This window comes from Capricornis sumatraensis, chromosome 2 (assembly GCF_032405125.1).
Source record: "Capricornis sumatraensis isolate serow.1 chromosome 2, serow.2, whole genome shotgun sequence".
Classification (NCBI taxonomy): domain Eukaryota; kingdom Metazoa; phylum Chordata; class Mammalia; order Artiodactyla; family Bovidae; genus Capricornis; species Capricornis sumatraensis.
The window spans coordinates 37,726,197-37,750,404 of NC_091070.1; the positions used below are offsets into that span (position 1 = coordinate 37,726,197).

At 40.8% G+C, this 24,208-nt stretch overlaps 1 protein-coding gene across 1 annotated transcript; it reads right to left on the reverse strand.

The window, feature by feature from the left end:
* Positions 1-5,309: 5,309 nt before the first annotated feature.
* GATM (glycine amidinotransferase) lies at positions 5,310-21,072 on the reverse strand. Its single transcript, XM_068964430.1, has 9 exons — positions 20,944-21,072; positions 19,282-19,500; positions 13,384-13,579; positions 12,224-12,414; positions 10,997-11,134; positions 10,690-10,854; positions 9,413-9,476; positions 8,843-8,959; positions 5,310-6,278 (listed from the first exon to the last, which is right to left on the reverse strand). Exons 1-9 carry the CDS (start codon positions 21,010-21,012, stop codon positions 6,166-6,168), a joined length of 1,272 nt encoding a protein of 423 aa, XP_068820531.1. The 5' UTR covers positions 21,013-21,072; the 3' UTR covers positions 5,310-6,165.
* Positions 21,073-24,208: the final 3,136 nt, after the last annotated feature.

Sequence of the window (24,208 nt, forward strand, 5' to 3'; positions counted from 1 at the left end):
ATTGTGACTAATATTTAGATTGGTAATGTCAGCACAGCCATAATGTCATTGTATAATAAGCACAAGGCTTTGCCATCTCATTTGTTCAAAATAATGCACATTCCACTGTGCCTTAGAAGAATTTGAAGTCCGCTCTGCTTGTTTTGACATGATGCGTATGCACTGATAGTGAGAAAAAAAATGTCACAGATACCATGATACATAAGGCACTTGAAACACTGTCAAGTTCTAACTGTGTCCGTGTGATTCACAGCTCTTGAGTGGCAGTGTGAAGCAGTGATGATAGCGCCGTGGAAAGTCTCTGTCCCAACTTACTCAGCTCTGCCATTGTAAGCACATGAGCAACCACAGACAGCGCAGAGGGGAGTATGCATGTCCGGATTCCATAAAATGTTATTTATGGAGACTGAAGTGATAATTTCATGCAGTCCTTTGCATGTTGTGAAATATTCTTCTTCTTTTGATATTTTTCAACTGCTGAAGAATGTCAAAGCCATTTTCAGCTCCCAGGATGTTAATAACAGGTGGCAGCCCAGATTTGGCCTGCATGCCGTAATTTGCTGAATCCTGCTCTAGAGGATGAGCAAAGGGAAGAGTTTTTTAAGAAAAAATCTAGCAAATGGCACTGGAACTCTCAGTTCTGTGTTGAACCCAGAGAAAGCAGTTTCTGAAAATGTGGGGGCAAACTTCACATATAAGTGGATGGTAAGAAAGTGACTATGAAAAATATAAGCAATCCTTTCATGAAATTTCCCTCTGAAAGGGGACAAGGAACTGAGAGGTAGCTGGGGGATGATGTTTTGCTGTTATTGTTGTTAAAATAGGAGAGTTTTGACCACTTAACCTTTATTTCCTCTTTCTTTTTTAATAAGGAAACTAACACCTATCTTAGTTTATTAGAAAGGTCAGATGAGATAAAGTATATTCTGTACCCAGAATAATGCCTAGCTTATGATAGGTTCTCAATCACTTATATTAATATTCATATATGTTCATTAGTTTTTGATAAAAAACCAACAAAGTTCATGCTTCCTACATTACTTTTCTATTAGATTCCTAAACTATCTTATTTAAAATCAAGACTGTACTCCTATTGAGATGTTTTGGAAATTGTTAAATAAATTGGAAGTTTACCAGTTGGTCAAGATTTCGTAACTTCAGTAATTTTGATTTTGTAACTCTCTCAGCTTTCCTTCTAGTCTGTGCTTAATCAGTTTAGTCTGTCTCCATGTGGGAACCACTTTCCCTTTAGATCTTTTTCATAATCTTTTTAAACCATAATACAGTGATACCAACCCTTATACAAATGAATCATACAAATCATATACTGATTTGGTGTATTAGTGAGTTTTATTCTTACTAGTTTTTTTTAATGTAACTTTTTTTTGTGTGTATCCTGTACGTCATACGTGGAGTTACCATATGACCCAGCAATTCCACTCTGGGTCCACAGGAAGATTTGTACACAAATGTTCATAGCAGCATTATTCATAATTTCCCCGAAGTGGAAATAACATACATGTTCACCAACTGATGAATGGACCAATAAAATGCGAAGTAACTGCCTAACAGAATTTTGTTGAGCCGTAAAGAAGAATGAAGTGCTGACGTGAGTCACAAAGTAGATGAAACTTGAAAACATTTTGCTAATGCTAAGTGAAAGAATTCCATCACAAAAGACCACATTTTGTATGATTCCATTTATTAAATTGGTAGAGTAAACAAACCTATAGAGATAGAAAGTAGATTAGTAGTGGCCTAGAAGAGAAATGGAGAATGACTGCTAATGGATATGCAGCTTCCTAGTGGCAGGATACTTTACCGTCTCTTGTTTGATAATCTGGTATCTGGAGTCTCTGTGGATATGTTTCTGTTGAATATTTTGCTGACGGGGTCTACTCATGCATCTGTCTATCTTTGGTTGTGTGTGGTATTTTGTATATGAAATTTTATTTTTAGAAACAATTTGCAGCCTAGATAAATACTATGTTGCCTCAAAGAAGAATTTTGATCACTTTTTTCCAAGTACCTGGGAGAGCCTGCAATCAAGTAATCACTTTAACCCAATTCCAAGCTAGAGATTTTTCTGGGCTACTCAGATGATTTGAATGAGCTGTAGACAGTGCAAGGACTGGTTCACTTCCACTTTAATTCCTGGTGTGCAACCAGATTGTGTGATTTGGTGAAATTCCCTCAAGTTCTTCATCATGCTATTTAGAATTAGCTGTCTAAAGGCTGCACATGATTAGGTACTAAAGTGGATTAAACAAATACTTATCTTCACTTTCCCCTGAAACGGTCCTAAAATGATAGTAATGTAATAACAAGGTAAAAACCCAAAAGGACTAAGAGAAGGGAAAAAGAGAGAACAGTAGATGACAGCTGCCCTAAATTATGGGGGAGTCAGGACAGCTGATGGAGGAGTGATGTCTAATCCAGACAGCAAGGTACAGGAAGCAGAGACCAGTGTGAGTCAGCTCACCACCGAATCCCACAGAATATGTGTGTTCCCATTATCAGCCACCAGGAGTTGGGGGCAACAGCAACTTGCATTCATGTTTTATGGTCCATAATACTGTACCACCTCAAGGATACTTGAGCTCTCACATGTATTGTCGTAGTCTGGTCAGGTGGACCCCTGATCTAATACAACTGGACAACATTCTAACACATTATATTGATGATATTATGTGTGCTCAGTCGCTGTCATGTCCAGCTTTTTGTGACCCCACAGATTGTAGCTCACAAGGCTCCTCTGTCCATGGGATTTTCCAGGCAGGAATACTGGAGTGGGTTGCCATGCCCTCCTCCAGGGGGTCTTCCCAACCCAGGGATCAAACCCACGTCTCCTATGGCTCTTGAACGGCAGGTGGATTCTTTACCACTGAGCCACTGGGGAAGCCCTTTATGACCTTAGTAAGGTCTCTTTAGCTTGATCCTCAATTTTTGAGAAAACAATATCATCAGAGGGCTTCCCCAGTGGATCAGCAGTAAAGAATCCGCCTGCCATGTAGGAGACTTGGGTTCGATCCCAGGGTTGGGAAGATCCTCTGGAGGAGGGCATGGCAACCCACTCCAGTATTCTTGCCTGGAGAATCCCATGGACAGAGGAGCCTGGCAGGCTACAGGCCATGGGGTCACAAAGAGTTGGACGTAACTAAGCATGCATGCATACCTATGTAGTTACCAGTTAACACACTATAGTGGTCAGATCCATGAACTTTATTTTTAAAAGGCTATTCCTGAAAGGAATACCTTGCTTTTTACTAGCAACTAGACCTGCCCTGGTGACATTAGGTATTTTTATTTAAACTTACTTAGCTGTTTCCCTTAGCGAGTCACACAGGCTTGGTGTGCCCTAGGAAGAATGGTAACCCACAGTTGTTGGCACGTGATCTGAAAGCCAGGGATCTGCGGCAGTGTGTTGTGGGGCTGCTGCCTGCTACAGAGCCCGGAGAAGCCGGGGTTGCAGGGGTGGTGGATGATGGAAAGAGGCCCGAGAGCAACTGTGGTGTGGAAACCAGGCTGCTTGTTTCCCTCCACAACTCTGGCAAGAGAGCACATGCACAAGCAGTGCTCGAGGACTTTAAATAGACTTTATTAAATCATTCAATTGATCTTTGTTGAAATAATTGTCTTCTTTAATAACCACACAAAAGGCCACTGGAAGAGACGAGATGAGGAAGAGTCCAGGATGGCTTGGCCAACTGAGTCAGTTGTGATATTGTGTTGAGACTGCGATACCTTTGTGGCTCCAGATAGTCTGCAGACAATTGGAACAGTACCTGGGTCTCAGGACCAGGCCTAGATTAGAAGGTCCAGGCCTAGGGTCTCCTCTCCCTCATAGCCCCTGGGAGTTATTGATGGATACATGGAGGGGAAGACCTGTGCACAGGTGAGATAACCTAGCAGGACCCAGGAGAGAGGAACAGGCCCCAGGCAAGCACCCTGTGAACATCCACCCTTAACAGAGGAAGAAGACAATCCAGTGAGGTGCTCAAATGTCAACAAGAAGAGATGGGAGAAATCAGCGTCTCAGTAACCCCGAGGAGGAGAGACATTGAAAGGAATGGTCAGTAAGGCCTGAATAGTGTTGCCTGGAAATGACACTGAGGTCAGGGATCTCAGAAGTACATTGAAGTAATTAGGTGGAAATCAGATAGCAAGAGATTGAGGAGATAAAAGGTGAAAAAGTGGAAAGAGGAATAGATCGTTCTTTTTGAAAGCTGAGCTCCAAACAACATTGATAGTTGCCAGAGAAATAGTTTTTGTTTTGAACATTATTTTGAACATGACTATTTGCCAAGAAAACACACACACGCAAGCACATGCACAGAGCCTAGAGTTATGAGATGATGATAACTGATGTAGCAAGTTCCTGAAAGAGAGACTGGTTCTAATCTAAGGACAGTTGTGTGGATTAGACCTGGTCAGAAGGTTCAAGGTTCACCTCTTCAAGGTTCACCTCTTTTTTTGCAGCAGTGAGAGAAGTGTCTCTATGTAGAGGGCTGAGAAGTAAAGCTGAGTGATGAGAGGAAGACATGACTTTTCTCTTGAAGCTTAGCTAGTACAGGCAAGGAGAAAAAAGAGTTTCACTAGGGAATGCAAACACAGGTAAACCTATAGAGGCTTGCAGCAGAAAAGCCAATGGACTCTGTTTCCTCTGTGAAAGATGAAACAATGTGATCAGATAAGAGAATAAAGTGAAAGTTTGAAATAGCCACTGAGGAGAATGTGGAGGAGTGTCTAATAGATTTGCTGAGTAGTATTTAGACCTGGGAATTTATACCCTAAATGTGCACCAATCCATAAGATTGTAAGGTTTCTAAGGCAAGATTCAGTCCAAGTGTAGAATGGGCAGGTATTTCTGTGGTGTGTGGAAAAAGACACCAGGAATCAAGGGCATGATGGAAGCCCTTTCGAAGTATACTTCCCCCTGCCCCCACCTCCACAGATTTTTCATAGGTCAAAATATTGAGCTTCTTGAGAATGGAGACTTTATCCTCTTCCAGGGCCTAGTCCCTTATATTCAGAAGACATTCAGATATTATTGAATGATTGGATTAATCAATAAATGAAATCTGACTGCTAAACATTTCTGAATAGAAGAGTTAGGTTTAAATTTTTATCTACTGGGGATGAATGTATCAATTAATCCAATGCATTAGAATTCTGTTTCAAGAGTTAATTCCCATAACTTAGTTATGCTTAAAATAATTAGACTGATAAAATCCATTCTGTAACACAAAAGTTTATTAGAATAAAAATACATGTACAGTATCCAACATTAAAATTATTTCACATGACATGTAGGTTTTACCTCCATTAGTTTTTTTTTTTTAATGCTTTTAAAGTCTGTGCTTTAAATAATGTGCACATCTGTAAACAAATCTTAGATTAGCAAAGTATCCATTAGATACTGAACATGAAAATTTAGGAATTGTAACTTATCGTTATATCCTATTGCACTAAATATTTCTGTAAAATTCTGAAGAGGAGAAAAAAAAGAGATGAGAATAAATCACTTGAAATGAGGTAAGTTGTATGAAAAGGTTTTTAGTAGCAAATATCACCAATGTTGAGATGAGAAGATTAAAAATATTCATGGAAAATTCACTTAAATGTTTGCATAGTCTAGGTTATTTTTTTTAATGAAAAATTAAAAATGAACAGAATTCCTTATTAGAAAAAGAGACAATTATCTGGTTCTACTTAAGATCTGTATACATTCTGAGTCTTTCATTTAGAAAAAAGAAGTGATACAAACATTCACAAGTTTAGCAAAAAGGAAAAAAAAAAGTGAAGATTAGGACCAACATTTCAAGCTGCCTTATGGAAAGAAAATTAAAAACAGAGGTAGACAGTTAAATGTATTAGTGGCCACGTTACTCAAATGACTAATTTTTGTTTTGGTAGACATTCACCAAATTTTTATGCTTGAAGCCAAACAGTAAAAAATTTAGGAGTAGAGAGTAAGACCTAACACAAGTTATTTTCCTTTTATCAGAGAAAAGTAATAAAAAGAACCCAGGCTTAAGACCCCTGTTAAAAATATGATTGTTTAAAGCACTACAGTTGATGCACTTTTTAAAGCAGGAGAATGAACCTTGTCCCTAAGCTTCCTAGGTTTATCTGAGGCAAAGCCCCAAGCCCCAGCAGGCCTGGTCAGTCAAAGTAGGACTGTAGGGTGCCCCGGCGACGGACATCGCAGGTCCAGCAGTGGAAGCCTCCTCCCAGGGAATTGGCATTACGAATGTTAACCTTAATGGTACTGATACCTGCATGAAAAGAGAGAGACGTGACCAGTTAGATGGACTTGTGTGAAGGTTCTCATAGAAGTGAGCCTAAAAATGGATAGGAATCCTGCTGTTCTAACCCTTAAATCTACCCCAACCTAGGATAGTCTTTCGATTTTTATTTTCACCAATTATATTTCATCTAATCTATTCCACTGCTAATATAAAACCTTCACCAGAAAGTCAACAGAGACTCTGAAGTCTATTTTGTTCTATTGACTATTCACAAGTCAACAGGTTTCATAAGCAGACATATCAGACAAATGATCAAAACCAATCCAAGTAGTGAAAGGTTAAGTCCTTTTAGAATTATGCTTTAACTACTGGGTCAGACTGTTTCTATTTTTACCATGTCAATTTAAGAAAAAAGGAAAATTTAGTCACCTTGAAAAGTCGACTCACATATAAGCAGAATTTATCTGACACAATTAGCTCAACCAGGCCACCTCAAGGAAATAGTGGAACAGAGCTCATCTGTGTGGTATGGCCATACAGGTGCCAAAGCATTTCAGCCAATTAGTTTAATCCGGCACCATCTGTATTAACATGGTGATGATGTACATGGTACAAGCAACCAATGGCATTTAGAAAGAATCTCATGTGTTTGGCATAATTGGATTTTAAAAAGAAAATCTATTCTCCTCTCTCTCCAGGAACCCATTATTTTGAGAGAGAAGCTAAGCTACAGAGTTGCTAAAAAGGGTCCATTGGTATAGTCAGAAAGGCAGCATGAGTCATCTGGAAAGCCCTTCCTGAGAAAGGGAGACTGAGCAGGACTTTGAAGAATTAAAATAGGGTTTTGCCATGGGTTAAGGAGTGGGCTTTTAACCACAAGCATATGTTTCCTGATAGAAAGACATACCTATCTTAGATGGCTACAGTTGTATTAGCCCTAAATTGGAGAGAATTCAATTTGCTCTAACAAGTTCCCTATGTTCAAAAAGATTTTATTAAAAATAAAACTATATGGCTTCCCTGATGGCTCAGTGGTAATGAATCTGCCTGCCAATGCAAGAGATAACGGGTTTGATCCCTGGTCTGGGAAGATCCCACTTGCGGTGAAGCAGCTAAGCCTGTGGGCCACAACTATTGAGCCTGTGTTCTAGGGCCCAGGAGCCGCAACTACGGAAGCCCGTGCGCCCGAGAGCCGGTGCTCTGCAGCAAGACAAGCCACCACAATGAGAAGCCAGCCCACTGCAACTGGAGAAGAGCCCCTGCTCACTGCAACTAGAAAAGAGCCCATGTAGCAATAAACCCCCAGCATGGCAAATAAATAATAAATTTTTAAAGTTATAAATCAAATATTTGGTACTTTATAATATTTTAAGTTGAGAAAATATAAAATCTTAATGGATAAGGAAATTTAACCCAAGCAATTAAAAGCCAGAGGGGAAAAGTGGCATAGCATTAGGGGTGAAATAATTAGGTTGGGTTCAATCTAAAACTAATAGGCTAATCCTTTTTGACTGATACTTCTTTAAAGAGAGATGTTTCAAAGAGGCAAACAATCTCTTTTGAGTAGCACACCTGAAATATAACACATAAAACATGACTTGATTTCAACCAGTGTACTGCCTGGCTTTATTCAGCAAATATGTGTTAATGTCAAATATGTGATATGTCAAATAGAATGATACAGAGTGATAAACACACATACTGCTGCACCCTAGTAACAGCCATATGAAAATTTTTTCAACACTTTCTCAGTACAGAATAACTGGTCTAAATTTTGAATACCAGGAAAACCAAACTCCCACCCAAGTAATAACTAGTCCTGCTTTTTTGAAATGATTTACTGACACTCTTTATTTCATTTGTTTGTTCACATTGCTTATCTAAGTTACTTCTGTATTTGTATCCTTATATGTCCTTTAAAATATGTAATGACAATTAAATTACTTTTAAAGGATCCTGACAATTTCTTTTTTAAAATAATTTTTTTGGCTGTCCTGGGTCTTCGTAGATGTGAGGGCTTTTCTCTAGTTGCGGTGAATGGGGGTTACTCTCTAGTTGTGATGCTCAGGCTTCTCACTGGGGGGTTTTCTCCTGTTGCAGAGCATGGGCCCTAGAGTGTGCTGGCTTCAGTAGTTGCAGCTCCCGGGCTCTAGAGCACAGGCTCAGTAGTTGTATTGCACGGGCTTAGCTGCTCCGTGGCAAAGGGGATCTTTCTGGATCAGGGATTGAACCCGTGTCGCCTGCACTGGCAGGTGGATTCTTTACCACTGAGACACCAGCGAAGTCCAACAATTTCTTACTTGGGAAAGAGACAAACCATCTATGTGCTCATCTGCAAAGGGGTAATTCTCCACCCTTGGGCACCAGGAGGTTAGATAAATCATAGAAGATTGATACATTATTGCCAAGGGGTATCTAAGGAGCCCAGGAACTGTTGGAAACAAATATACTGTCCATCTATGAAATAATAATGTGGTGCTTCTAAAATGAATAGAAATTTAATTCACTAAATCACACATCAGACCTATCATGTCACTTCTTATCATTTAATATTTTCAAATATGGCAATGTGTTTCATTTACTGTACATACCCAGCTTTTCAAACATCTTCTGAATTGGGACCTCGTTGGCATCCACCATAACACGCTTTTCATCTAGCATTAAGACATTCATGGAAAGCCATTTGGAGGACATCCAGAGAGGGTGATCTAAAAATAGCGACAACTGTTAAATCATGTCTGCTGCCATTCTTGGTTAAAGCAAAGAAGGTTCGAAAGTGAAGAATATTCAAGTGACAGCTCAATTCTTCCAGTATTTCAGTTTCCCTGTGAAGTTTTATTTTAATTCTAAGGCTATCTGTAAAAGTTATGAATCAACACACATTTGGATTTCACCTTGTTGTCTTTAAAAACTCATTTCCTGCTTTCCGTGATGTTGCTTTATACTGATTTTTTCTGTATTTTCAATTTCATTTTCTATGGAAGGAGAGGTTGTGAACACAAGTCTAGCCTTGTTCTAGTACCTGTAGCCCCAAGCGCCAATTTATTCTTTACTGGGAAAACATTCTAAATTGCTAATATGTGGGCTGCTGTCTATAGGCGGAAGATGCTTGGCCACTGAAGTAATCATTGTAGGCTATGAGTATACAAAAGTAAACATACCATCTGGGATGACCGGTCTTGGAGGAGTAACTATGGTCCATCCTGCTTTCTTGAAAAGATCAATCTGCAAGACCAAAAAAAACCCCCCAAACCCAAAGAGACTTAAATCTTTAATAGATACTATTCTTATTCTTGACCTCTGGGAGTCCTTATGATTAACAGTTCTTTTTGAGACTCTGTCTTCTCAAATGCCAAAATTAAAAAATGAAAATTTCAAAACATTTGGATGATTTTGTCTGAATCTTAGTTAAAATGTACACAAAATCCTCAGACTGCCAGATTACAGTTAAAAAAGTAAGAGAAAAGTTAAAAGCTTTAAAAAATATTTTTGTGCTTTTCACAGGTTTCAGATATTTGAAAAAACTAAAGACACTTTCTTTGAGAAATTCTCATTAAAGAAAATGAAAATATTTCCTATTTATAAGAACACAGAATATGACTATGTCAAACCCATAGTCCATCCACTTCACAGTCTGTCACCTTGCAACTGTGATCATGGTATAATAACAGACGTTAGGAGTGTACTCCCAAAGAACCGTAACTGTCCTTAGTGACCTATTACAACCCAACCATCCCTATGATCACGTACCCACTTAGTATGTCAATAAATTATGTCTTAAAATATTTAACATGTATAATTTATATAAAATGAAATGAATAGGTAATTGTTGTCATTGGGTCTAAAGATATGGAATGGAAATGAACAATGATATGGTAAAATAGTTAATCTCACAATGGTGTACTGCAACCCAGAAATAACACAAAATCACTCACCGCCCAACTGGAAGTAGAGGGTAGTGGGCAGAGGTAGGAGGCTGCAGGAGCAGCAGCTCCATTCCTCCCTGCAGGGTGGAGGTGGGGGGCTGAAAGGGCCCCCACTGGAGAGGGAAGAAGACACCCACTACCCAGTGGTGTGACCCCAGACATGCAGAGCTCATCTTGTTTGCAATTCAGCTGCTGAGGAACCTCACCTGCAAGTTATGAGTTAATACTACTCTGTTCAAAAAAACACACACAAATGCACAAAATTGAGGCTCTGACAGCAGCAAGCAGTCAAAGTTAAAGTCTAATTATCACAATTACAAATGTATATTTCTGTGTTGGACATCCTGTAGTAAATGTAACAAGCAATCCAGTGTTTGATCATAATAGTATTGAGCATTGCTGACTCTGTCATTTAGAACCATTAGGAATCATGGAAGTGCTTAAAATAAAAGTGGCAATTCCTTCAGTTGCCAGACTCTTATTGTTTTCCAGAGTCCTAAGAACTCCCCTACCTGGTGACATGGTCGGTCAGGGTTGGAAAGCACAAGACCAGGCCCAATGATATTGAAGGTGGCGTCAATGTGCATGGGATTGGGGTCTTTAAAGGAAATAATGTGCACTCTGTAGTCTGGAGCGAGATGCTTACGCATCCATTCAATGCCCATGTAGTTTGTAACCTGAAAACAGAGAGAGAGAGACATAAGCCTGTAAAAACTTGGTTCTGTGTTTAGATAAGTAAAAACAGGGTGAAAATATTTTAATTTAGAAATTTAAAATATAATAGTAAAGTGAGAAATTTCCAAGGCAGCCTTTGTCAACCTGGCTTCTTTGTACGAAGATATCTCTTCCAGCTCGAATGAAATCAGCAGCATCAAAGCATGGCTCAAACTCAGTTGTCACAAACTTTCCCTGAGCAGCCAATTTGTGTCTGTCTTCTACAGAATGGATGGGGTAATCCTAATTGGAACAAGAACAGACACACACAGTGCATTGGTTCATGAGGAAAAGGGCCTTTATCATTAAGAAATTAGTTCAATGTCATCATTTCCCCCAATATTACTATCCTGTTCTAAACTAAAACATGCCTGGGAAGATGTAGGCCTATGCTAAGCAAACCAAAATAAATAAAACCAACAAGAAAGAAATTTAAAAACTAGTCGAGAAAAGTTTCTGATATTCAATACTTGGAAGCAAGTGATACAGAGGAATACAATGAAAATATTCCATAACCCATACGCTGACTTATGAAGCTATCCACAGTATTGAAAATCAACAGGATGAAGCCATTCTATTCTTTTAAAAAAGGAATTTGGCCCTGAGCCTAACTCCTACCATAAAATGAATTGCCATGCATCCCCAACTAAATCTGATTGGGTGTGTATATTGGGTAACACATTCATTACTTCCTTCTGTCTTTGTTTTTTTTTTTTTTGGCTACTCCATGCAGCATGTGGGATCTTAGTTCTCTGACTAGGGAATTGCACCCCCTGAATTGGAAGCATGGAGTCTTAACCACTGGACCACCAGGCAAGTTCCACTTGTCTTTAAACTCATAGAGGGTTTAAAGAAATTTTGACTTTTTGATTCTTTGCATAAGTGATTAATTAGTAAGTGATCTAATAAGGGACATATACACTTCCTTTTACTGTAAGTATGGCCTACAGACCAAATTCTTTTTCTAGAAGAGGCTGAAGTTCAGCCTAGTGACTCTTCTGTCTCCACCAATGAATAGGTACGTCCCTTTAGGCAAGTATTCTTCCCTGTAATGGAATGAAGCTATTCCCTCATAGGGTTGTGAAAAATAAACAGGACTGAAGAGGTAAATAAAGTGCTTAGCTCAAGATCTGGCACACGGTAAACAACAGTAAGTGTTAGCTGTTATCACAATATAATTTACTCTTATTTTCATAAGACAATCATTTATTGAAAAGTAGGTGATCTCAGTTTCTGAAATACATAATAAATACAAGGTAACAGAGAATCTCTCAGTCTCTGTGGATTATTTAGAAAAGTTACTAATAAGCTTTCCTACAACTGAGGACTTACTTGGTCATAAAGCTCATCAGCCATTGTGGGCTTAGGAGCCGTTGTCCACTTGGCCCCACGGCGGAAGTAGTCTTTGATAATTGCTCTGTATGCACGGTACTCAAAGAAGCGAGAGCGCCAGGCCATGGGGGCCTCGATAATCTCATTTCCCACAACTATCAGGATGTCTCGAGGCATCGCACCATATAAACCTGTTAAGCCGGAAAATTCCAGAGCAACCTCAGTGATGCTGATTTCCAAGACAGAAGAGTCTATATAATATGATCCCTTTCTTTGGTAAAAAATAAATAAATAAAAATTACAGAAAACTTGTATGTGTATAATATATATAATTACATGCAGATGAAAAAATATTAAATGATACATGCTAGATAATGTTAACATGAATTCCGTATGGAGATAATGAAGCCAAAAAGAGAAGAAAGGAAGAAAAAAAGGAAAAAAAAAGGCGCCTTTTGTTTGAAGAGCTATCGAACCACCAAGTTTTCACCTTTGTAACTCCTAACAGTGTTTTTCAGGGAATATCAGTACTACAAGATGAAAACTGGCCCAAGGATCACTTTTACAACTGTAAATTAGAACACTGAACTCAGGGACAAGAACAATCTTGCAAGAATGTCAGTTAAAAATAAGATGGGAATGTCTCTGTCCCCCCCACTTTAAACAAAATTTTCCATTTTATTTTTAAACTCATTCACGTTTTTCATGTTCTTTGCTCACGATTTTGTTTCTTGCATTCAAGGCACTTCTAGGATTGGTCTCCTGCTGCTGATGTACATCCAGTGGTAAGCAGTAAACTAGGGGTGTGTGGGGATCCCTGATTTGTAGTGAATGTATTCCCACCATGTTCTGTCCCCCTTTTAATTTCTGTTCTTGAGGAAAATTAAATGGAATCCACTGTTCTTATGAAAGGAAATGCTCAGGAGGTTTAGAAAAAACTTCTGCTTCTTTTAAGGAGACTCTAGATTTATAATGGAGTTGAGAATGTATACATTTCAATCTTACCAAAAAGAATTAAACTGTCCCTAAATAATCTTTAAAGTTTTGAAAGATTATTAAAACAAAGGAATCTCTGAGAAATAATAAGAGCTTTCCCCTTACACACTGAGAAAAATGAAAAACTCTAAACACTAGCAGTTTAAATATTCAACACAACTTACCCGTAGACTCAAAATCAGGAGTTTTATACTTCAGTGACCAGTCAATGGGGTCAGGCCTCCTCACTGTCACTCCTTCCATTTTTAAAATATTGCACATTTCTTCAATTTCAGCAACAGCCTTTTTCAAGTGATCTTTGGGAAAATAATTGCCCCCATACTTTTGGTAAAAAGGCCAGAACTTATCATATGTGTTGGCCTAGAACCAGAAGAAAGTAAATGAAACTTAACAGGAAAAAAATACAACTCAAAATAGGTTCATAGGTTGTGAACAATAATTTGTATAACTTAAAAGAACTAAGACTGAGACTACATCCGGTCTAGTGTTCATCCCCAGAAACAAGCACACTTGATTGACTCTCTGTGGAGATAATCAATATTTGTTGAATGAAGATCTCTAAATTCTCTTGATGTTTTGAGAGCTTTTCTTCCTTCTGCCTGAGATCTCATGCCTTACCACGCACAACATGACTGCCCTCACAGGGGCTTGGAATGCTCTTGGGCCAGTGTTCACGTGCTACATAAACAAAATAGGACATGGTGCTCCCAATGGACAGTTGCCATGAAGTCAACTAAGAGAACAAACAGAACAGATAAAGAGAAGAGAAGATAAAACCGTGGGCTGTCCATGCATCCCAGAATTTTGTCTAAAAACAGCACTTCAGGACACTTTGCAGAAAAATAGGACACTGCTCCCTTAAAGGTTAGGGACATGCTCTCAAATATGCTTTGTTTCTCTTAAAAATCCATTCATGATTATTTTCTCATTCAACAGAATCACCACTTGGCAAAACTGTGCAGCGATACAAGTCTGCTTTTAGTGTTTCCTGTCCTTCCCCGCCAACATGTCTCTCCTCACCACAGCTCTTCTCTCCCCAATCCATCCAAGCTCTGCTATTGCCTCAGGTCTTTCACCATAAAAAGAAGTGATCTGATAAGCAAATTCACAAATTTTTAAGTAGCTGAAAAAAAAAAGTTTAACATTTAGGAAGTGTGCAAGGGCTATCTATGCATATTAAAAGACACCTGAATGGAAAGAAGTTGAATGTTTTAAAAATGCCCAATCAACTGCCAAAAATTACTGTTGAATTAGGATAGATAACAACTGTAAGATGTTGGTTTTCAAAAGTATAAAACTCTGAAGGCTTTTGCATTTGGATTGTTTTGCTTGTGCCAACTTCTCAGTCAAATTAAAGAAATATGTTGGGGAATGTAGGGGATGCATACGGATATAATTTATTGAGACAGAAAAAGCAGAATTCCAATCAAAAGATCCAACTGCTAAGAAAAAGCCTTGGACTTTCATCAAAAGATTGGCAAATCAATGTATATTTGTATATCTCAAGTTTTTTTTAAAAAATGTAAGCTGGTGTTTTTAAAATGTTTCTTTGTATTACTGATTAACCAGACAACTATGAGTCCTAACCATGTCCTATAAGGTTTCCATCACCAATCAGACAATTACAGACAGTGGTTAAGTGCCATAAAGAGGGGTAAATTGGGTAATGAGATAAGACTGTCTAGATGTCTAGCTCTTTAATGTCAAAGACCATATCTTTTCCAGATTTTATGTCTCTACTTCCACTTTCATCTCAGCCTGATAAATATCAAACAAATGGAAGCAGACCTGCCTCTTGTCAGTTCAACATCTAGGTTCACATCAATTAGGCTGGAGCGGAGCCTACTGGAGATGGACCAAAAATCTGAAGAACAGGTCTTCAGCAAACAGGGAGAAGCCAGTGAAGGTGTAAAACAGGGGCTGGCAAGCTAAAGTCCATGGGCCAAACCTGGACTGTTGCTTGTTTTTTTTTGTCAATAAAGTTTTATGGAACACAGATACACACACATTCATTTACACATTGTCTGTGGTGGGTTAGCACCACAGTGGTAGAGTTGAGAGTGGTGTGACAGAGACCTATAGTGTACAAAGCCTGAAACAATTATCTAGCCCTGTACAGAAAAAGCTTGTCAAGCCCTGTCTAAAGGATTTAGTTGCTTTCATTTTGAAGATCTATATGCAAACAATAAGCTCAAATTCTGGCCCATAAACAATGTTATCAAAATTAAAAATGTGAGTACTTTTTAAGGTCAATCCACTCTTTTTTTTTCATTCCACTCTTAAAAAAAAAAATAAATTAAGAGCACTCTACGGTTTTCTACTCCTAGGAAGTCCTGCAGTGGCAAGCAGAGGAGAGGCTAATAATGGCTCTTTATTTTCCTCTCAGACACATCCTGGTACTACTCATCCATTCACTGCTTCCTGCTTCTCATGCCAGGCACATCTCTTACAGTCCACCAGGGGACAAGAAGCCTTTGAAAGTTTTACACTGGGTAACAGCAGAGGCGCAGCCGTGCTGTCTCACTGGACACATTCCAGAGTAGCCCACGTGACTATTTGTGCAGAGTGGAGCCTGCTTGATAAATATAAAGTAAACTTTCCTGGGAGAAAAAAAGTTATTTGAACAAGTGTGAATTCTCTTGTGTAGCTCAAACTCTGGCTAAAGGTTGGACAAAGTCTAAATGATCAGGACAGACTACATTTTCCAAGAGATAGTTGGAAATTATTTACACTTCCTTTAGAACCCTGATAAAAGAGTTAGCAATCATTTACCAAGGGTCTGCAAGATTAAAAAAAACCCCACTATACTAAATGCTTAGCATGTGATTTTTTAATAATCTGTTGCAGAGATGTGGCTGTATTCCTAGAAACTGGATAGTCATTCAGAGACTAAAATCCTTCAGAGGAATTTGCCAAATTAATTTTAAACACTGTCTTTGGAAGGTTAGGAAATCTCAATAGAAACTTATTATTTATCCATCTGCAAACTTACATTATATTAACCTTGACCGACTTTATATTTTTAAAATTTAGTCCTTTCATCAAGGGCATTATTTAAAAAAAAAAGCAAAAAACACATATTTGATTGAAAGTATTCGCTATGTTTTGCAGAATAAAAAGCCATATAGCTTTCAAAACTTGTGCTTCCTGATGACTATGTTCCTCATTCCCATAACATTTCTCTAGCACTTATATCTTCCCGCATATCTTATGCTATAACTACCTATAGTTTACTACATTATATTTTACTGGTCCCAAACTGCTTTATATAGCTGTCATTTTCCTCCAACTAGAAGGTAAGACGTTGCCTTCTAGTCTTAATTTCATCTCTCTCAATCCCTAGTTTCATATGTGGCATAAAGCAGAAATAACCAGAGAAATGAATGAAATCAGTACTGCTAATGCTACTATTATTTACAATCATTACATCCTCAATGGACGTGGCAAACTGCATCCATACAACTATAATGAGCCATAGTTTTTTTCCTTTAAAAGTAATTCACATCTAAAACCCTTTACCTTCTTACTTCATCTCACTGGATGGATAGCAAACCATTTAATATCTTCATTTTAGTGAGGCCCAGAAATTTGTGGAATCAAGATCACAATGTCAAACAGCTGATTAACTGAGATTAGCTAATAAGCTTTTATCAAATAACTAATTCAATCCTGGTCTCCTGACTTTAGCCTAGCACACCTTCCAAAAGCCATGAAATTCCAAAATATAAGGTCATAAATCAAATAACAAAGAACTCAAAATAATGTCTTAGAAGTCTGATTCCATAAGATCACATGATATAAAAGTCAGTCATTCTAAAGACAAATAGAAGGATAAACTACACCTGAATTTGAAATTTAATTTCACCCAGTCCACTTCAGTATTCTTGCCTGGAGAATTCCACGGACAGAGGAGCCTGGTGAGCTACAGTCCATGGGGTCATAGAAAGTGAAGTCGCTCAGTCGTGTCCAACTCTTTGCGACCCCATGGACTGTAACCTATCAGGCTCCTCCATCCATGGGATTTTCCAGGCAAGAATGCTGGAGTGGATTGCCATTTCCTTCTCCAGGGGGTCTTCCCGACCCAGGAATCGAACCCGGGTCTCCCGCATTGCAGGCGGACGCTTCACCATCTGAGCCACCAGAGAAGCCCTATGGGGTCACAGAGTCGGACACAATTGAGCGGCCAACACAATTAAAATGGTTAGGTGATGAGAAATCCTTCTAAGAAAAGACTTAAAAGATCATGCCTTTTTAAAACATGTAGATGGTACATAAATTAATCTGTTCATCAAATTTCACATATCAGAACCAAATGTAGTTTCAGAACAATCAGAAGCCTTCTCTTCAAGGTCTAACTCAAGAATTATTTTCTTCCTTTAGGAAGACATCCTAATTGTCCAGACTTGGTCACTGTTTTCCCTTCCCTCTCCTGGCACTTGAATTCAACTGCCTTGTCAGTTAGTTACCATAAGATACAGTGTAACAATCTCAGTTGCTAAACATAAACATCATAAATATCCTCTCTCTCCAGATGGAAAGGAAGTTATTTTGTGCTAATAACTCTGGAGCCCTGATACAAGATAGGCAACATATCTGATGATGATGATTTTTGTTTAATTCCTCAACCCACATTACAAATAATATGTTAACATTCAGGAGGAATTTAAGTGTACCGAAGATATATTCATAACCTATTATTAATGGAAGCCTAGACTGTGCCTGCAGTGTGGATGGAACTGTTACGCCGTATACAACTAGAACACCAGCCCACAGAGGCTCTGGTTATAAAAATATTACAGATAAAGAGCACTAAGAGTTTTTAAAAGAGAAGATATTACTTGTTGCCAGGGAAATCTTGGAAGGCTTCGTGGGAGGTGCCATGGGAACTAGGAAGGAAGAGGAGGAGGTTTAAACTGCAGACAAAAGGAGTGCATGAAAGTATGTGGGAGAGTTCTATGTGGGAGCAAAGGCCTGAGGCTTGTTTGGGGAGCAGTGAATAGTCTAGTTTGGTTGTTTAAATGGTTATCTTACAAAGTCAGCTAAAAACTGGGGGAAATTATTAAGAGGCGAGAGGCTGGCAAAATAGAGGACTGACAGAAGCAGATGAGTAACAACACTGAATTCTGGTTTTAAAAAATCACTCTGACAGAAGCTGGAGGCGGTTTAGATAGCACAGCAAGTAAGGGAGACCAGTTAGGAGTTAACTTCCCTGGTGGCTCAGATGGTAAAGAATCTGCCTGCAATGCGGGAGACCCAGGTTCGGGACCCGGTTGGGAAGATTCCCTGGAGAAGGAAATGGCAACCCACTCCAGTATTCTTGCTGGAAAATCACATGGACAAAGAAGCCTGGTGGGCTACAATCCATGAGTCGGACATGACTGACTAACACACATGTACAGTTAGGAGTTAACTGCAACAGTTCAGGCACCAGATGAGATCCTGACCTAAGGTAGTAGCAGAGAGATGGAGCTAAGGTGCATTTTGACAAAAGACTTGTTAGATCTTGGAGAATGGACGTGCAGGATGTGACTGAAGGAGAAACAAAAGATGATTCTTTGATGTTTAGCTTGAGTAAATAGGAATGCTAAAACCTGAAAGAAAGGACTGAAGGCCCCAGTTTTGCAGACTGGCTGGTAGCTGAACTCAGATGTGCCACATTTGAGGTCCGGTGGCAACATCCAATAAGGAATTTAGTGTGTTCATATGGACAGAATTCAGGAGAGAGATCTGGACCAGAGTGGAGGCGTGGAATGAAACTGTGAGAACAGCTAAAGTGAAATTCTGTTCAACATTATAGACAGTAAAAGAAGGTGATGTGAGAAACAGTGAAAAAACTAATATCCACTCCCCCACCCTCAGAAAAGGTCTCACAGAACCTGAAGGGAGAGTAATCCCTGGAGTAAATGATGTCAAATACTGCAGAGATGCCAAGTAAGGTAACATCAGCCACTGGATTTGGGTGGTCCTGAGTAAGCTAGAGAGAATGCATTTCCAGAGGAGTGGGCGCAGAAGCCAGACAGCAGACAGTGAACCCACACAGACATGGGAAACCCTTGCTTTACCTTCACCTCCACGGTGAACGGTGGAACACAGGCATTTTCTGCTCTGCCCACGATCACTTCCTCTAAGGGGTCCCATTCGTTGAAAGAGGAGACAGGGCAGTCCTTGGGCAGAGGATCAGTGGCCTTGTCATCAGCTGCACAGGAATTCCGGGAGGAAGCCGTAGCTGCCTGGGTGCTCTGGAAAGTTCGCTGCACCCATCCTGTTACAGTTCTTCCAAGCTTCCAAGAACAAAGAAGAGATTATTGTGTGGTCCTGTACAGTACTTGTGGGAGGGAGAAGCAGAAGTGGGATGAAAACCCAGGCTAACACAGTCAGGCATTTAAAATCTTTGCAGAGAATGTAAACTGAGATGTTAGCCTATAGGTGGGTAGTGGGGTTACAGGAGATTGTACTTTCCTGTTTATTTATACACGTACTTTTAAACCTTTTTTTTTTTGAGTTGGAATAACTCTTTAAAACTCCTCAGAATATTTTGTCCCTAAAGACCATACACCCCAATTTATATCTCAGAAGAGTTTTTTGCAGTCAAGCTTTAAGCACTTCTTCTGTGGGTGATGGGTCACCCTTCTTCCCAGAAAGCCACGGAAAGCAACCTCCCTGCCAAGTCCAGCTGGGGGAGGGAGCCTCCTTCCCCCTCCAGATCAAAGGTTACTAATATTAGAGTTTCCCCACCTCCTCAAATGAAAATACAGAAGCATTTGTAAAGGACTTTATCTTTTAGAATAATCAGTTTCAAGCCATAAATTTCTCCTCACGGACATACACTTCACATTCTTTGGCATTGCAATTATGAGAGAGTGACCAAGTGCCATGGGCTGCATTTTGCAGATGGTCCATAGTACCCTAGCCAAGATAAGGATTAACTAACACAGGTGCAAATTTAAACGACTGGAAGGGAGATCTAAGAACTTCATAAAAGCCTTTTGAAAATGTAGAGCCTATCAATTCTAGAGGAGGGAGAGTCCCTTATACGCAGGACAAACCTCGCCCTCCCCCCACCGCGAAATATTTGTTAAAAGTCTTAGGAAGGAGACAGGAGGGGAGCCAGGTTGGAGACCAAAACAAGAGGGAGTGACAGCTGTTCTGAAGCCAGTTGCAGGGGGAAGCCAAACTGCCCGACTATTCCAGCTCCAGGAGCTAGGGAGGGTCTGCAGGCGTGTGCCTGCATACCAGGGAAGCAGAAGGCAGGACCGGCCAGCAATCTGGGTAAAGATCGAACTCGCTCCGACTCCTCTCGCGTCTCAGGACTCCATGTTACACTTGGAACAGGCCTGCTCGCTCCCCGCTCTGTCCCCGAGCCCCACTCCGCCCCTTCTCCCGTCCGTCCACTCTACACGCCTGCCCAGCTCTCTGCCCGCCCCGGGCACCCCCACCCCCGAGCCCACCCTTTCACTCAGAGGTGTTGCTTGTCACCCCAACCCATCCGGTTGGGGAGGGCGGCGCCCCCTGCTCAGACAGCAGCTGTGTCCACCCGGTGTGGCCCCAACGCACGCCCCCTTCCCCAGGGACACCGCCGAGCTCCCGACAGGCGGCGGAGGCCCTTGAAGCGGAGCTTCCGAGGGGGCCCAGAAAGGACACGGTCGGGCAAAGCTGGCGGGGGACAGCGAGGGAAGGAGAGGGGGAGAGCACGCGGCCGCCCGACGAGGCGGCGGCGCACGCACCCGAGACCCGATGTAGTGCAGCGCTTCGGCACCGCGGCTCCCGCCGCGCAGACACCGCACCCGCAGCATCGCCCCGCGTCCGCCTGGTCCTCACGCCGACCGTGTCCGGAGCTCGGCCGCCTCCGCCCGAGCCTTCTGAGAGCGCGCCCGCGGCGGGGAGTCCTGGCGCGCGGCCTTTTGTAGCCTCGCCCCGCCCCGGCCGCCCCCCGTGCGCCCCATTGGCTGCCGGGAGCAGGTGGCGGGGCCGCCAGAGTTAGGAACTGCGCGGACCGCGGGGGCGCGGGGCCGAGTCGGCGAGGCCTTCGAACCGACCTTTTGTTAGCGTGTTGATCCGCCCACTGACTTGTGCAGTGGCCTGTCGGGGCCCCCCGAGCGACGGAGAGGGGGACGCTACTTCTGAGGAGGCTATGCAATGAGAGAAATATATATATATAATTTTAAATTCACATTTATGAATTTAAATATGCAAAGAATGAGTACAGCCTCAAGTTTAAGTTCATCTCGGTGCACAGGCTGACCCAGTCCCCCCCATTTTGCAGTGAACGAAACCACCTCAAGATTTGGGAGCTTCTTAGAGCAACACTGGGATGGAGACTAGAGGGGACTAGGTCTGCAACTCCAGTCACCCTCTCCCGCGGTGCTGCGCTGTCCACCCACTAGCCGGTTGGGTATTCTTTGGAATATGTGCCTTTCCAATAGTCATTGGCCGTGTGCCCCTGGCCTGAGAAACTCAGGAAAACAGAGATAAATGTGGGCCAGAGACAAGGGAGGACCGCAGAGAGTTTTTTCCTTTTCCCTTCTATTTTATGTATTTAAATTTTTGTTTCAATTTGATAAGGGTACATTTGTTAGGAAAGCAGCAACCCTAAGAGCGTGAGGTTTTAGTTCCTGTGGATTTGTGTAGAACTGGAGAACTCGCTTTAACGTTTAAATTGCTAGAAGGACAGGAGACAGATTTGAGTATTTCATGTGTGTACCGACAAAATAATGTAATTGTTTATTTTTAATGAGCTGTCTTTTAAATTCTGTTGTCTCATACTTGTTTTCCACTTCACTGACAGAAGGCCCTAAGACAAGCAGGATAGCATTGTGGAAACAGCCAGGGAGAGGGAGTTGGAAAAACTGGGTTCTGGTCTTGACTTTGTCAAAGACTACTATGTGTCTTCCTGAGTTGCAATCTTCTTATCCTCAAAGGGCGAACAATCGCATTTATTGTCTCCAGCACACAACTGGGCCAAAAGGAGAGAGTGTAACATAGAATTTAATGTAGCACTAAGAGGTATATGAATGCGAGGTAATATTTCAGCAACTCTAACAATAAGGAGGCCTCGGAATGTGATAATCGGGTGAAAGGAGTCAGTAAACCTAGGTTCCTGTCTTAGGTTTGCTACTCACTTGCTTTGTGACCTGGGATCAAATTCTTTCACCTTTCTAGTAAAGGTTTTTGGAAATCTCGAACATTTCTCAAAATTTACAAAATACCTTCTCCCTATGATCAAATGCTGCCGTGTCTAAGGTCTAATTCTCTCAGTGTACTTAGTGTGGCCAGAGATGTGTTGTTGCTCCTCAACAAATGGATGTAAGGGGACAGGAAGTCTATACAAGTGATTGATACTGTATGGATGTGTGTTAGTCGCTCAGTCATGTCTGACTCTTTTGCAGCACCATAGACTGTAGCCTGTCAGGCTCCTCTGTCCATGGAATTCTCCAGGCAAGACTACTGGAGTGGATTGCCATTCCCTTCTCTGCGGGATCTTCCTGACCCAGGGTGGTCTCCTGCATTGCAGGCAGATTCTTTACCATCTGAGCTACCAGGGACATTACTCAGTTTCATTTCTGTCTGAGATCTGAGGACATCCACATGTCCCTCATTAAAGACACCATTTTAATTTTGTAGAGGTAAGAACTGAGAATGTCTGGATATAATAAGACTAGGGTGTTTTAAGATTTACATTAAAAAAAAAAACATTATAGCCATAGAACATCCCCTTTATCTCCTGGAAACCAGAGAAAGTTGTATAATGTGTATGGATAGGGTCCCCCAAACTAATCGTACTGCTATAAAAACAAATCAAAGCACTTTTGTACCCTTTCTTTCCTTTCCTATTTATTAATTTATGATTATTATTTTTCTTTGAAAAAGTTTCTGTAGCAATTTTCAAATTGACCTCATCAGTTGGAAGCAGAAGTCTTCCAAACTGGTTTGTTTGTGTACTACTGAGCCAATTCTCCACGGTATTGAGGGTGCTATAATACCTATTGCCTTGGTCTTTGGTTGCTGCTTTTTCCATAGAAATGACATAGACTGTGAACTCTGCCTTTTTATCTCTCATTGGTAATAGGTTGATGTGACACCAATAACTTTTAACTGAACCAGTACTTGTCAAGAATCTTGGTGGTCTCCTAGCTAACGGTTACGCATCAGTTCAGTTGCCCAGTAGTGTCCGACTCTTTGCAACCCCATGGACTGAAGCAAGCCAGGCTTCCCTATTCACCAGAGACTCCCAGAGTTTACTCAAATTCATGTCCATTGAGCTGGTGATGCTGTATAACAATCTCCTCCTCTGTCATCCCCTTCTCCTTCCACCTTCAATCTTTCCTAGTATCAGGGTCTTTTAAAAAATGAGCATCAGATGGCCAAAGTACTGGAGTTTCAGCTTCAGCATCAGTCCTTCCAATGAATATTCAGGAATGATTTCCTTTAGGATGGACTGGTTGGATCTCCTTCCAGTTGAAGAGACTATCAAGAGTCTTCTCCAACACCACAGTTCAAAGGCATCAATTCTTTGGCATTCAGCTTTCTTTATAGTCCAACTCTCACATCCATACGTGACTACTGGAAAAACCATAGCTTTGACTAGACGGACCTTTGTTGGCAAAGTAATGTCTCTGCTTTTTAATATGCTGTCTAGATTGGTCATAACTTTTCTTCCAAGGAGCAAGCGTCTTTTAATTTCATGGCTGCAATCACCATCTGCAGTGATTTTGGAGCCCCCCAAAATAAAGTCTGACACTGTTCCCACTGTTTCCCCATCTATTTGCCATGAAGTGATGGAACCAATGCCATAATCTTACTTTTCTGAATGTTGAGTTTTAAGCCAGCTTTTTCACTTTCCTCTTTCACTTTCATCAAGAGGCTCTTTAGTTCTTCTTCACTTTCTGCCATAAGGGTGGATATTGGAGGTTATTGATATTTCTCCCGGCAATCTTGATTCCAGCTTGTGCTTCATCCAGCCCAGCATTTCTCATGATGTACTCTGCATAG

Coding starts and splice junctions, on each gene's coding strand:
- GATM (XM_068964430.1), bottom strand. CDS start 21,012: ATGCTGCGGGTGCGGTGTCTGCGCGGCGGGAGCCGCGGTGCCGAAGCG. Junction 19,501..20,943: donor TGCACTACATCGGGTCTCGG/GTGCGTGCGCCG, acceptor TGTTCTTGGAAG/CTTGGAAGAACTGTAACAGG. Junction 8,960..9,412: donor AAGACCGGTCATCCCAGATG/GTATGTTTACTT, acceptor CGCTATTTTTAG/ATCACCCTCTCTGGATGTCC.